The sequence below is a fragment of the Camelina sativa genome, chromosome 5 (assembly GCF_000633955.1).
Source record: "Camelina sativa cultivar DH55 chromosome 5, Cs, whole genome shotgun sequence".
Lineage (NCBI taxonomy): Eukaryota > Viridiplantae > Streptophyta > Magnoliopsida > Brassicales > Brassicaceae > Camelina > Camelina sativa.
In genome coordinates, this window is record NC_025689.1 from 564476 (window position 1) to 579347 (window position 14872).

At 32.6% G+C, this 14872-nt stretch overlaps 2 protein-coding genes across 2 annotated transcripts; one reads left to right on the forward strand and one right to left on the reverse strand.

The window, feature by feature from the left end:
• On the forward strand, nt 1158-5992 carry LOC104784611. Its single transcript, XM_010509650.1, has 2 exons — nt 1158-2017; nt 5705-5992. Exons 1-2 carry the CDS (start codon nt 1297-1299, stop codon nt 5779-5781), a joined length of 798 nt encoding a protein of 265 aa, XP_010507952.1. The 5' UTR covers nt 1158-1296; the 3' UTR covers nt 5782-5992.
• Nucleotides 6340-9245, reverse strand: LOC104784612 (pectin acetylesterase 3). The gene is made up of 12 exons (XM_010509651.2): nt 8932-9245; nt 8605-8687; nt 8285-8414; nt 8094-8167; nt 7928-8014; nt 7720-7844; nt 7564-7624; nt 7410-7463; nt 7244-7321; nt 7002-7107; nt 6770-6915; nt 6340-6676 (listed from the first exon to the last, which is right to left on the reverse strand). The coding sequence occupies exons 1-12, from the start codon at nt 9143-9145 to the stop codon at nt 6569-6571; spliced, it is 1266 nt and encodes a 421-aa protein (XP_010507953.1). The 5' UTR covers nt 9146-9245; the 3' UTR covers nt 6340-6568.

A 14872-nucleotide genomic window follows, 5' to 3' on the forward strand; every position in this document is an offset into this window, starting at 1 on the left:
CGGATATCAGGTGCCAAAGACTATAGTCAAACCGACTGGTCCAATGATCCTACGGTTAGATTGCTCCGAAATTTTAATAACATTCCATCATCAAATAAATCAACATCCTACTAATAATTTATAAACATATCAGTGTAGTAATTATATTTAAATTAGAAAGTGACCAATATTATAAAGGAAAGACAAAGTTTATAAGTTAAATAAGGAGATGTAAACATCTTATGGGTCCGGTCTGGTGATCTGATGTGATCATACAAGTTGGTTTATGATTCGATGAAGAAATTTCTTCACAATTGTTTAGACAAAGAGTACAATAGCATTAAACTAGTAATTTCGTTAGTGAAAAAAAATTATGAAAAATGAAATGAAATACATATGAGAATGCAGTCCACATACACATGGTGATAAAGTTTGAGAAGAGAGGAGTGACGGAGAAAAGTGTAAGCCACATACTATACGACTATCCCTGCCGGCACCACTAACTCTCTTGACATTTATATGTGTAATTAATTTTTTGAGAATGATAGATATATACACATGGTTATATATATATATATATATTAATACCCTTTCATTAAATTTTCCAAACTACAAGTATGACTTTCTTATCGTTTTTTCTGTATAAAATTCTGAATGTTTAGAGTTAGGATATTTTTATTTTGTTTATCATATCGGTTAATACTTTTTGATATAAAATTTAAACATAACTTTCAGAGTGTATGTGTATACAATTTATTTTTGTTTTTAAGTATGCGTGGAAAAGCTACAGTAACTAGTTTTGTTATTTTATCATTAATTGTAGAAAACATCAGCAAAAGGCGTAGGTGTTGGTATTATCAAATTATTTAGTCGAGGGTACATCTCTCCTAATTCCTTGGTTACCCTCACCAAATGAGACCTATGGGACCAAGCTTTGTCTTTGATAAGAAGGGGTAGTTTATCTAGATAAACTCCAGAGATCCTCAAAACGATATCGCGTTATATGGAACCTGTATTTAAGTTACAAAAAAAAAAAAAAAAAAAAAGTAATAAAACGGTAGATTAACTAAAGCTACAAATTTGGATTATGCATTAAACACGCGTTACAGGTGTCGCGCGAACTTAAAATTATGATGATAGTGATAGCTTTGTAAAATGTCTGAATACACTTACTCAAGTCTTCTATATTAGTATTAAGAGTTTTTAAAGACACAAAAAACAAACAAAATACTAAAGATACAAAGAACGATCTGAAAACGTTGAATTGTGCAAACAAACAACTCTTAGTTGTATTCTTTCTTTTGTCAAATCGTGTTAATGGCGTCGGACGAGAGCATGGTGATCAACTCTTCTTCGGTTCTAGACGAAGATGATTACGATCACGACGATAGTACAGATCATGATAGCTTTCATCATTACTACCAGACAAGGCAAAACAGTTTGTCTAGGTTATCTATCTGCACAAGCTCCTTCCACGAAGACGATGAAGATCATCATCATCATCATCATCCTTCAGAGCTACTTGGTAATTTCGTCTCTGCTCTGTCACTAGAGAGCTTGGACGACGTCGGAGCCGATGCCGACGGGGAAATCTCCGATGACGATGGTGACGTTTCGGAGTCGGACAAGGAATCTTCCGGGTTCTACTCTCTCCCGGAGACCACATCTCACCGGAGAAGAAAACTCACGGTTTCCGGAGATGGTACTAATAAGTGTAATATAGTAAGTCAACGGAGAGAAAAGAGCAAAAGAGGGAGTCAGTACGGTCATGGGTTTAACAGCGTTGAGAGAGACAGCGACGGAGAAGGTGGGAACCGTTACGGAGGAGGAGGAGAAGAGTTGACGGTGCTAACGAAGGTGAGAGGAGGGAAGAAGTCAATGAAGATGGGTTTTGAAGAAGTGAAAGCCTGCAGAGATCTCGGGTTCGATTTGGAAGTTCCGGGTCGGGTTTCTTTATCCGGCGGGTCTAACCGGGAGACGACTCAGACTAGTAGTGGCGGCAACTCTCCCATTGCCAACTGGCGTATCTCAAGTCCTGGTAAATTAAATTTTACCAAAACTGATACGTTCTTTTTTTTTTACAGAGGTAAATGTTATTAATTGTGTGATTGTATAATTACTAGGTGCTTCTCCACGCAACGCGTGGATTGTGGTGTAGTTGGCACTTTCTTGTTTTTTTTTTTTGGTCTTTTTCGTTTTCTCTTTTGTATTATTTCATTTTAATTAGGCATATACGGGCTTTGCCGTCACTTTTATTTATACACTATATGTTTATACCATTTCGTTCAGATGTGTATAATTGTGGCATTTATTTTTCATGAATTATGAAGATGTTGTTTCTTGCTTTTGAGGATCTAATCTTATCATTGACTGATATTGTTTCCAATACATTTATTGTATTATAAATTTTCTAATTAACTGCTTATGTAAACCCTTCATACGTTGATGTTGCAATAATAAGTTATTTTTTAAAAATATCTTCAGTGTAAGTGATTATGTTTGTATGCCCATGTTTTGGTCTAATATCAATAAGATCGTTTCTGTTTTTCTTTAGTTGGCTTTGAAACCAATATTGAGTTAAGCAAATAATGGGTCGAATTATGGTGTTAATAAGTAATATAAATTCTTATGTATATATATTGTATATATGTGACTATAAATTTAGCTAACTAAAAAATTATGTAATATTTAAATACAATCTTGAACATATATATATATATTTTTATATATATATATATATTTTATTTGTGGGAGGAATGTATGAAATTATTGGATAGAAGTTATTTTTGAGTTAAATGACCTTTAATGTCTTTAAAGTGAGTTAAATATTAATAAATTTTTATATGTGTCTTGACTTTTTTAAAAAGGAATACCAAGTGTTTCCTTCCAAATTTGAAGTGATATAGTATTTTAGTTTTCTTATATGATTTTATGAACTTCAATGTAAAAGTTTTTCAAAGTAATAAGTACACTCACTGATTGAATTATAAAATTTGGAGAAATGTTTATTTCGTTTAATCATCTGCTCTTTTAAATAAATTAAATAAGTATGTTGTTATTCCTACAAATAGGACAACATATATTATAGTTTAACCATGGAGTTAAGCAATGGAAATGGAACTTGTGATTGCAAGACAAAATGCTTATATGTTACACATTGATCGTTTAAAAATGAATAGGAACATCTAATTCTCAAATAAAGTTGATTGTTTTGTTAAAACCAACATATGTGAATTTAAATTTAACTATGCAAATTTAAAAATTAAATATGAATAGATTAGAAAGGCAAGAAATATAAAAGAAATATTTTTTTATATAAATAAAATAAAAATTGAAAACAATGTTAAATATATATAATACTTTCTACATTAAAATATAGAATCAAACTCTTACAAGTTACAACACATATGAGATATAACAACATTTGATATTGGTAGGAGAGGAGGAGAGAATGTTTACTATAAGATGGTAATCCAAATTAGATAATGGAGATGAATCTTTAAAAAATAGAACAATGTAATATCTATATATATATAATACTTTCTAAATTAAAATATAGAATCAAACTCTTACAACACATATGAGATATAACAACATTTGATATTGGTGGGAGAGGAAGAGAGAATGATTACTTATAAGATAATAATCCAAATTAGATAAAGGAGATAAATCTTTTAAAATAAAAACAATGTAAAATATATATCATGTAGTCTCTAAAATTAAAATTTAGCATTAACAATTTACAATGATATTTCATTTTTTTTTTAAACCCATACAACAAAAATAAGAAATCAAAAATAACAAAAAAAAATGAAAAATGATTTGAGGTATTGTAGAAGAGAATGAGAGAATGTGAAAATGAGATAGTAAAAGAATGTCAATATGAGAGAATGATAGATTGAGAGAATGCTTATTTATATGATAAGAAATGATGGAAGTTACATTTAGAACTATGGAGTTACAATAGTAATTTATTGTGTTTGAATAAAATTGAGTGGTAGAATATGATTAATGCATAATTTATTTTATTTTCAGTTATAATTTTATTTTAATGTGTGAGTTAAATGTATTGTGTTTATTGGATCTTAAATATTGTTTAAAGCAATTAGAAAGCAAATAAAAAAATAAAAAAAAATTAGAAAACATTAAATGAAAATCAACCAATAAGGAGAGACCAAAACCTTACTTTTATATATATGATATATTGCTTTAAACTTTGAAATGAGAAATATATTATAAACAATAATTTTACATGAGAAATATATTAATTTAGCCAACCAAAATATGAATATAAGTTTAGCCAACCAAAATAAATAAAAAATATTAAAATTTAACCAAAAATAATTTCTCTTGAAAGATAATAAGTTAGTAGGAGGAATGAATTAATGTACAATTATTGGATAGGAGTTACATTTGAGTTAAATGGAGTTACATGTCTTTAATTATAAATAAATATTTTAATTTTTTATAACCTAAAATAAAAGGAATACCAAGTGGCTGAATCAAAATTCACATGATTTGGTTGTTTGTTGATATAAACTCAACACTTACACATAATATTTCAAAATAAAAAATATTACTTTTTAAGTGACAAACTAAATTAGTTTTCTTATAAAATTATATGAATTCTTCAATCTCAATAATTTTTAAAATCCCAAGGATAACTTATATTTTTTTGGTTTTCTCTCATCAATTTAATTTATAGTGCTAGATTTCATACTAATGGTTTCATCTTTAGAGAATTTAGTGAAATGATATTTTTAAAATTATATTTTATTTTTATATTTAAGTTCCAGTTGAATATGTTTTGTTTTTTGGATAATTTTTATTTTGATTAAAGACACAAAAAACCAATTGTTTAATTATGTTCTTTTTGTTTTCAAAAACCTCAAATCATAAAAAAAAAATATATATTATATTGATCTCTGCAGATTTAACAATTGGATCACAAAACAAAATAGTCTTTATAAATGGATAAATGGATAATTATATTGATCTTTAAATATTATATTGATCTTTATAAATTATTTAAAATGATACATGAATATGTGAGATAACCAGAGACATAATAGATAATTACATATGGATCATTTCAACTTTATGATCTTATTGTGTGGTGAATATTGTAAGGAAGTATGAAAATAATGACTTATAAGATGTTAATATAAAATAGAAAATGGAGATAAACATTTTAAAAGATTAAAATAAATATATAAGATATACATATCATACAAACTCTAAAACTAAGCTTTTACAATGATATTTGATTTGATTTTTTATAACCCATACAACAACAATAACAAAAAAAAAAAAAAACAAAACAAAACAAAACAAAACAAAACAAAACAAAAAAGAGATTTGAGAGTAGTGGAAGAAGATGAGAGAATGAAAGAGTGATAGACTAAGAGAATAAGATAATGAGTATTTATAGGAAGAGAAATGATGAAAAATTACATTTAGAAAAATGAGAGTTACAATTCTAATTTATTGTTTTGTTTTAATACAATTGATTAATACAACTTAGTGGAGAAATAAAGTTAATGCATAATTTATAGGGAGAAGCTATAAAGATTTCAGTTTTATATTATGTGAGTTAAATGTGAAATTAATTGTTTTTAATTTGTGTTTTAATATATATATATATATATATATTTTTGTTAAAATTGCATTGCCAAGTGGACCAATAAGGAGAGACTGAAACTCTACTTTTATATATATGATTTAGGGGATGATCCGAAAGAGGTTAAGGCAAGATTGAAGATGTGGGCACAAGCGGTAGCTTTAGCTTCTGCATCACGTTAAACTTCTTCTATTTAGGGTTCGTCTTTCAAAATATTAGCCATTTTTTTTCATCCCTTAGTCTTACGAGTTGTTTTTTTCTTGTATCGGTAACTCTGTTTCGTGGGTTTGTAAATATGAAAGCTACGTATACTATTGTTTCATTGTATATTCAAATAAAAACTACACAATATACTTGTAAATAAACAAATTCACGTGGATTGTTTTTACCTCATAGGCTCATAAGATTGTTTCCTCATGATTATTGTGCTCGAGTGAAATTTTTTTGTTCTTAAAGCAATCAGAATATGGATTTTCAACACAAAGGGACCTCTAAAAGCCAAAAGCTAAAAGCACCCAATTCAAATCACCATATAAAGAAGTTATACTTTCGTTAAAAGCAGAGTCTGACCGATTTAGGTCGGATGCTTTGTGTGTATTATACTCCAATGAATCCAAGGAATATGCCTTCTTTATGTTCCTTTTTAATTGAATTTTATATATGCAAGGACATGAAACTTGTCATCACTCACTAACCAGATTCGCTGATTCAATCAAATATATCTTAAAGTTGTATGCAGAGAAACAAGTTGTACCAATTTCATAAAGAATTGTATACCAACCCAATATATCAAAACTAGATCAAACACACAAATAAATAACTTATTTTTGTCGATGATAGCATAGATTATGTAAAGATGAAATGGCTACAGAAATGTCCATTTGTGGTTTTTTTGCAGGAATTGTAACTAAAGGTATGGTGTATAGTTTGTAAGAATCAGGTAAGCTGTTTGAGTTTGAATATGTCAATTCACTTGAAGATGAGATTGTGACATGTTTTGTCACAAGGGTAAGGACAGTCAATGGCTTTCACCGTTGTTCTGTCAAAGTACCAATCACCGACAGATTTAGCAACGGTCTGCAAAAAACAAAAAGGAGCAAGCAAACAAATTAACAGTAGCTCTTGCAACGAAAGATAAAACTATTTACGAACTGTTGAGAAAATGTTTACCTTGCCATGAACAGTAGGAGAATCTGGTGCATACCAAGTGTCCTGTCTTTCGGATTGGCAGTGTGCGAAGCATGAGTTTATGAACAAACCGTTATGAGTTGATGTCGCGAAAGATTTTACAGCATCCACCATTTGTGTCCTGAAGTCTGGCAAAAGAAAAGGATAATAAATTTTAACAACCACGACAATGGTATAGTTTAAATAATGAGGGTTGAATTAATAAGATACTCACCTTGGAAGAATTGGATTTGAGATGAATTACAATGAGAGTGATCTGATTTGCATGCTTTCCAAGAGCCGCTTAAGTCAGCAGATGGTGGAGCTAAACTCTCTTGTACCTGAGGGAGATTAGAAGTGAATAATTGTACCTGATGGAGCTAAACTATCTCGTTCTGTTTCGTGAGAATGAAATGTTTGCTAGAAGTGAAAGAGAGAAGAAATGGGAGTGGTCAGAGATATGGGAATGGGTGTTACCTGCCAAGAGTCATATGCTGCGTTCAGAAGAAACATGGGAGTCTTAATGTCTGAAACCAAGTTCTGGGGAAAGAAGCACTGAGGAAAAGAAACAGAACAAAATATATTAGCTTGAAGATGCTCGAGTCTTGTGGACCAGTGACTATCAAGAAAGTAAGAAATATACCGAAGTTGGATCCAAATGCTTAGTACAGGTAGTGGACAGTTCCTTTTGGAGGTTCTAGAATTTGACATGAAAACAATACAAAATTTACAGTAAGGGACCTAAGATTAATAGTATAAATTCTCCGGAGCTAGAAGTTCTCTGATTCTGTGATTACCTGTACTGTAACAACACCTTGGTACATTTTCCGAAGCGAGTGGCCTCCCGAGACATCCACTCTACATTTTCAGTTGAAAACCTTTTGAAACTTAGGTATGAAGAGTTAATCAAAAGATCTTAAAGAAGAAAAAATAAAGTTGAAGAAGAGACTTACGCATCCATAAACATCCCAGCATCACTTAAGCATTTCACTTTGGTAGTACCAGGCAATAGTTCCTTGAACTGATCACAGTGCAGGATGGAAGCTAATCCCCCAGCTGAACATCCAGAGAGTAGAGCCTGCGATAGATATTTACTTACATCAACAAGAGCAAAATCTAATAACCTGATAGGCTGATGATAGTTGAAAGTAAATGCAAAACCTGATCTGCTTTATGCATGCCTTTAGACAGTAGTTCTTCCATAGCTACTTGCCAGATTCGTTGTCCTCTATAGAATAGTTGCGAGCTCTAGATCAAATACATTAGAAGCAATTAAATCAAAACTTTCAGAGACGTGAACAAAACATGAAAGTACTGTGTGGCTAACCTCATCCTGACTATCACCTGTGAAAGAAGCACCATCGCAGTAACGCAATTTGACTCTGTTCCAATTGAAGAAATCTGAAATCCCACAAAACAAACAGACAAGCAGGCAGGTATCAATACAGAGAGGCAAAGACATCGAGTCCTTGTTTGCAAGCCATAACGTGCACAGACAGAGTCATGCGTTGGACTAACCAGGATTCTCATTAGCTTTATTGCTCAAAATTCCAGTGAAGGCCAAAACTTTCTCCATATATTTTGATGAACCACGACGAGTTGTTTTCCGGAAGATACAGCTCCTGCGTGTGTTGCACCATCCTCCACCCTGCATCACATTACATATACGAATCTTCTTTAGTCAAAAACTCAATTAGCATAATAATAACCAAATTGTGAAAAAAAGACTATAGCTTTCATCTTATATATAGTTATATGCGAATCTTCTGTAGTCAAAACTCTTTATCAAAATTGTGAGAAAGACTAAAGATTTTCATCATATAATATAGTTATGTTACCTCGAGTTGGATAAGCCACCTGTTAGCTCCTGATCCAGAACCACGGTGTAGATGATAACCAGGTAGTGTTCCATCCAGGCACACTACAAAATCAATTGAATGAAAAATATTCAGATAAAGTACTGATCTTTAAACTCGGTTAATCTGAATCAACAAGAACAAATCCGAGAGAGCATCTATCTTAGTATAAACAGATTCAAAGCATGACATCAAAATTTCAAGCTTCAGGATATTGTGATTAATCAGACTAGTCTAGCAATCTCCCTAATACATTCAACTATTCAAGTATCACCACCAACACATTCTAGAGAGAGAGAGGATTCATACCAGCTCCTTTGGGGCCAGCAGCCTGAATCAAGGTGAGAGGCACCATGAGAAGCTGAGAAGGAGACTTTGCCGCCGTCAACTGACTTTCGAGTAACGAGATCTTATCGTCAGTATCTGTCACATTCCCGAATCCATGGCTAGATCCGCTACTAACCACGGAACACAGCCAAAGACAGAATACCACCGCAGCAATCCGAAACACGCTGTTCATCATTCTCCACCGTCGTCACAAAGCCGGAGAGCTGGAAAAAAAGTTTTTGACTTGTTTAAAAAGATTGAATTATGTTGGACTGGACGACGAATCTTGTTATTGCATGTGTGACATAGATAGAGATGGTGAGAGATTTGGCTTTTGTTGTGGTAAATTAATTATTACCTCACACGCGGACATTATTATTTGTGGTAATAATTGATTTATGTCAACTAAGAACAAATCTTGGAATATTTGTCTTTATTTGTCCCACAATTTTAATTATATACTTCTATAAATAAAAATGGTCACAAATCCCTGATTTGTTTGCTAATCAAACTTTTTTTTTTTTCTCTTTTAAATCTTACTATGACCAATCATTATTACTGTTTTACAGAGTTAATCAAACTAACATAATAGTATGACAAGAGAGTCACTCAAGGGTGTGTCTGTCATTGAATATGTTCCTCCTCAATTACCGCCAAAGACCAATTTAATGTTCCTCCGTTTTGTCGGCATCAGCCAGCCAAGCTCTCTGTTATCTATCTCACGCCGCATGCGCTTCTCACGTGGTGGAACTGGTCCGTGACTGGGCCTATATTAATCAATCGTCACAAGCCCAGTTCACTGTTGCCTTTTTTATAAACTATCTCGTCTGGTCCATTTAGAGATTCCATTATTATTTTATTTATATGACAGCTTAGAGATTCCATCTTATTGAATGGAAAAAGTAAATTAGTTTCAAATATATTTTCCAAATTCTATTATTTATTTTATAAAAAAAATTGACTTATGTTTGTATTTCAATCGTCATTCGTTTCAATATTGAATTGTAAACGTTGATACAATTTTTGATATTTGATATATTCCAAGTCATTTTTTATGGAGATGCCTGCCCACTCCAATATATTATTGTAGTATAACTTTTGTTTTATCCTGGGATCTTTTATTTTAAAAAAAAAATATATGACTAGACTAGTTAATTTAGTGGATGATTTTGATAATGGCTTTGGTTTTTCGGATCTGTGGATTCATTGACGCCCAAATACTCTACTAATAAAATTAAAAAAAAAAAGAAACAAACAATGTGAAACCAAAAGCAGAAATTTCTTGGGCGTTGAAAGAGTTTTGTCAGTGGAGTCAGAAGAAACTCAAAGGTGGATTTGGTTTTTAAGTCAACAAAAATTTGTTTTCATTTATATAAACGTGACTCTCTCGCTCGTGGAGTTGGCCTCTCTCTCTCTTGCACTGTTTGCATTAGGCATCATTACAAATTACAATCTTCCAAAAAAGAGATTTAACAAGAAGACATACATCGATGAACCAACCACCCAAGTTGCATGTTTACTGTTTAAATCGCTTTGGTATAGACATGAAGAAAAATAATTGTTAAAATATATAGAATAAAACAGGGTAACCAAAATATGATAACATATAAAAAGGAAGATTAGCTAACATGTTATATAACCCTATAATTTCAACGTTCAAACTATATAAAAACAATCAAACACGGGTCAAATCTTCCAATATGAGGAGCAAGATTCAATGCAACCAATAATAAAAAAAATTGAAGAACATAAAAAAACATTTTGGTATATATAAGAAAAAAGGGACCCACAAAGAAATAAAAAAGAACCCATGCAAAGCAAAAGGGTCCATGGATGAGAACAATAATGACGTGAATCACCTGTGTGTAATTTTTGTAATGTGTAATTGTGTATACACCTCCAATCATTTGCAAACCCCCATTCATATCAATTCTAAAAGCTTTCATTTTTTTCTTTCCTTTGGTATGTAAATATATTCTCAATAATTAAAAATATAAATAACCCTAAAAAGACGGTCTTCACTTTTTGCATTTTTCAACGCAAATTTTTACTACTCTGTTTTCTATTTTCTTTTTTCTTCCCTATTTTTTGATTTATAATTAGTAGTTTTTGTTTGTAGTTTTTATTTCTATATTTTTCTTACCCTCCGAAACCATTTGAAAACCCCGAGAAAGAGAGAAGACACAAACTCTTTTTCTTTTCTTCTCCTCTGCTTCACCGATGAGCTAAAAACAAATTAATCATAGAAAGAAATTATTATAGGCTGCTTAAAAGAAAAAAAAATCAAAATCAAAATCCATTGCAGGCAGTTTCAAGCTTCTCTCTGTTTTTATTCTTCTTCTTCTTCTTCTCCAGCTTGTATGTGATTCTACTAGTGTTGTTGATTTTGAATCTCGGTTTCTCCGTAACATGTGAAAGAGTGGAAAAATAAAGACTTTTTTTTTTTTTTGTGGGTTTACCTGAAAAGATTGGATCTTTAACAGCTGGTCGTCTCTGCATGGTTCAATCTCAATCTGGGTCTTCTTCTTTCTTTCTCGTTTCATTTCTTATTTAAAATAAAAATAAAAAAATAAAAATGGGTACTTTTTGTCAGATTCCCATAGAAATCTAAGACCATCCACAATGGCGTGGATTTGGCCCGTCCCCAATATTTATTGGATTTAAATTTAAATGAAAAAAGCCCAATATCTGAAAAACGGTTCTTATTTGGGGACGTTTTTTTACCGTCCTCTTCGCCACGTGTAGCCGTGTGATTTGTTCTCGAATAAGCTAGGTCTAAAAAAAATGTATTCGGGAGACAAAATCATCCCGAGTTCTTTCTTCTCCCTCTTGACGGCGACCACGAAGGCGATTCGATCCTCCACGACGTTCTGTTCTTTTCACCGGAAAATCTTGCCAGATTAACGAAGCCGATCTTCTGTCGCATCCGAAGCCGGTCCGATCTTCAATACCTAAGACGTCCAGCGGTTCGATCTTCTCTCCCGAAGCGATCTGTCCCTGTCACCCGAAGCTTGTCCGGCGGTTCGAGCTTCTCTCCCGATGATATCCGTCTAAATAAGGTTAGTCTTCTTCCCACTACATGAGATTTAACCTTGATTGGCGCCGATTATCGAATTAGGGTTAGGGATTTGGGATTATCGAATTAGGGTTAGATAATTAGGGTTTGCGAATTAGGGTAATTGAATTAGGGTTATTCAATTAGGGTTAATTAATTGGGGTTATTGAATTAGGGTTATTGATTTAGGGATATTGAATTAGGGTAAATGATTTAGGTTATGTTTCTTTGGTGTTTTTTTTGTTTTTTTCATTTGTTCGATGGATCGTTATGTCTCTGTGTGAAGATCGAGTTGTGTCTGTGTCGTTTGTCCTTTGCTGTAGTTGTTGATCTTATAAACATGTTTGTGTCTTGGTCAAAATTTTTTTAAAACATTGAGTATCGTTAAACTTTGGTTTTTTTTTCTTAAATGTTAAAGGATCATCATCTTTGTGTCTCGGTCTATTTTTTTAACATTGAGATAGGTTAAATTTTTTTTTATCAAGGTTTTCAATTTGGTGATTGTTGTGTCATTGGTATGGTTGGTAAAATGTTTTTGACATTGATTTTGATACAACTTTTGGTTGATTAAGATAGTCATTGTCATTCGTATGATTTTTGGATAAATTTTTTTAACAATGTCATTCGTATGATGTCTCGCATTGATTCGTATGGTTGTGTTTTTTTTTAGGTTTCTCATTTGGTAGTTGTAATGTTTACTTGTAATAAATTGGTAGCATTGTTGTGTAGTTGGTTGTATTTAATTTTAGTGTTGTTTGTTCATAGNCTGGTAAGGTTGGAGAATGTAGTTAATGAGATATGTAAGGAAAATAAGTTAAGAAAATTTACTGATTTGCTGGTTGTAGGTGTAATCATCATTTTCACATGTATTTTGTTCATGTTGGTGTAATGATTTACACGGGTACTTGTTGTTTTCTTATCATGTATGTTGTTTTGTTTTGGTCTCTCACGGGTATTACATGTATTTTGACTACGGACGTGTTGGTCTCTGTCACGGGTACTTGTTGTTGGTGTAATCATGTATGTTCTTTTGTTTTGGTCTCTCACGGGTTACAAACTGGAACTCCACTATATATATGATAACTCACACCAAACACGACCAAACCAACAACACAAGTCATTTCTTTATCTTCCTTTCTTCATAACCAAAGTAGCAACTCATTTCATCAAATAAGATCAAAGCAACAAAATACTCTCGCTCTCTTCCTTTAACTTCCATTCTCTTCTTCTCTCTTTAATACAAAGTCATTTCTTCATTTCTTTTCCTTTCTCTTGAAATGGGATCATCTTCAAACCATTATCATTACCATGGAGATGATGATCACTATCACTACCAAGCAGATGATAGTGATCATTTTGATGCTTATTTAGAAAATATTTATGATGTCTCCCAAAATATCCCCGAACCAAACCAGCCACAAGAAAGGATTTTTATCGAGCGAAACCGGGAAGAAGGCCACAATAATCTTTGGAATGATTATTTTAGTGACACTCCCACATATCCAGAATATTTATTCCGGCAACGGTTTCGCATGCACAAGCCACTGTTCATGCGAATTGTGCAACGTCTCTCTACCGAAATCCAATATTTCCGCCAAAGCCAGGATGCAACCGGACGTGCTGGTCTTTCACCTATACAAAAATGTACTGCAGCAATTCGTCAATTGGCATATGGTACTTCGTCTGACAGTGTTGACGAGTATGTCCGAATTGGTGCTTCGACAGCTCGAGAATGTTTGCACGAATTTACCGCCGGCATCATCCAAGTGTTTGGAGATGAATACTTAAGACGTCCTACACAGGAGGATCTACAAAGACTACTCTTTCAGAATGAACAGCGTGGATTTCCCGGGATGATTGGTAGCATTGACTGTATGCATTGGGGGTGGAAGAATTGTCCCACGGCTTGGAAAGGCATGTATTCACGGTCAACCGGAAAACCTACAATTGTGTTGGAAGCAGTAGCTTCGTATGACCTCTGGATATGGCATGCCTTTTTTGGAGCTCCAGGTACTATGAACGATCTTAATATTCTTGATCGATCTAATGTTTTTGATGACATAATAACCGGTCAAGCTCCGGAAGTCAACTTTGTTGTCAACGGAAGGGAGTACAACTTGGCGTACTATCTCACTGATGGTATTTATCCAAATTGGGCAACTTTTATTCAATCAATCCGACTTCCACAAGGTAGGAAAAAATCTCTCTTTTCTAAAAAACAAGAAGCTGTTAGGAAAGATGTTGAGCGTGCCTTTGGAGTCTTGCAAGCTAGATTCGCCGTTATTAAAAATCCGTCTCGTTTATGGGATAAAAACAAAATGGCAAATGTAATAAGATCATGCATAATACTCCATAATATGATTGTCGAAGACGAACGACATACATACAGTTACCGAAACATTATTTCTGAATTTCAACACGGAGAACATGTGGATCAAACATTTACCGTTGGTGCCGCCGGTGTGGGTTCAAATATCAGCAGTACGATTACTCGTCAAACAAGACTTCGGGATAAACAAGCTCATGATCAACTAAAACATGATTTGATTGAGCATATTTGGACAAACTTTGGACATCTTCCGGATAATGAAGTTTGATTTTAAAATTTCTATGAGTTGAATAAAATGTTTGTTTTGGTTTTGATGTTTTTATGTTATATTTTTAATGTTATTAATTTCTAAATTGTATGTTTTTGTATTTTCTTTCTTTAAATAATTAATCTTTAAACTTTCAAAATAATATTATTTTATTTGGGGGACCAAACCCAAATACACACCAATGCTCTTACTAAAAATAAGAAACCCTCAAAATATTAGTATTAAATGTGGGGGACCAAAAAAAGTCCCACACCATTGTGGATGGTCTAAA

What these genes read in the sequence shown, in the direction of transcription:
- LOC104784611 (XM_010509650.1), top strand. Translation starts at nt 1,297, where the DNA reads ATGGCGTCGGACGAGAGCATGGTGATCAACTCTTCTTCGGTTCTAGAC. An exon ending in CTGGCGTATCTCAAGTCCTG is followed by an intron (nt 2,018 to 5,704) that starts GTAAATTAAATT and finishes TATATGATTTAG; the next exon opens with GGGATGATCCGAAAGAGGTT.
- LOC104784612 (XM_010509651.2), bottom strand. Translation starts at nt 9,145, where the DNA reads ATGATGAACAGCGTGTTTCGGATTGCTGCGGTGGTATTCTGTCTTTGG. An exon ending in AGCATTTGGATCCAACTTCG is followed by an intron (nt 7,322 to 7,409) that starts GTATATTTCTTA and finishes TCTTTTCCTCAG; the next exon opens with TGCTTCTTTCCCCAGAACTT. An exon ending in CAGCATATGACTCTTGGCAG is followed by an intron (nt 7,108 to 7,243) that starts GTAACACCCATT and finishes AATCTCCCTCAG; the next exon opens with GTACAAGAGAGTTTAGCTCC.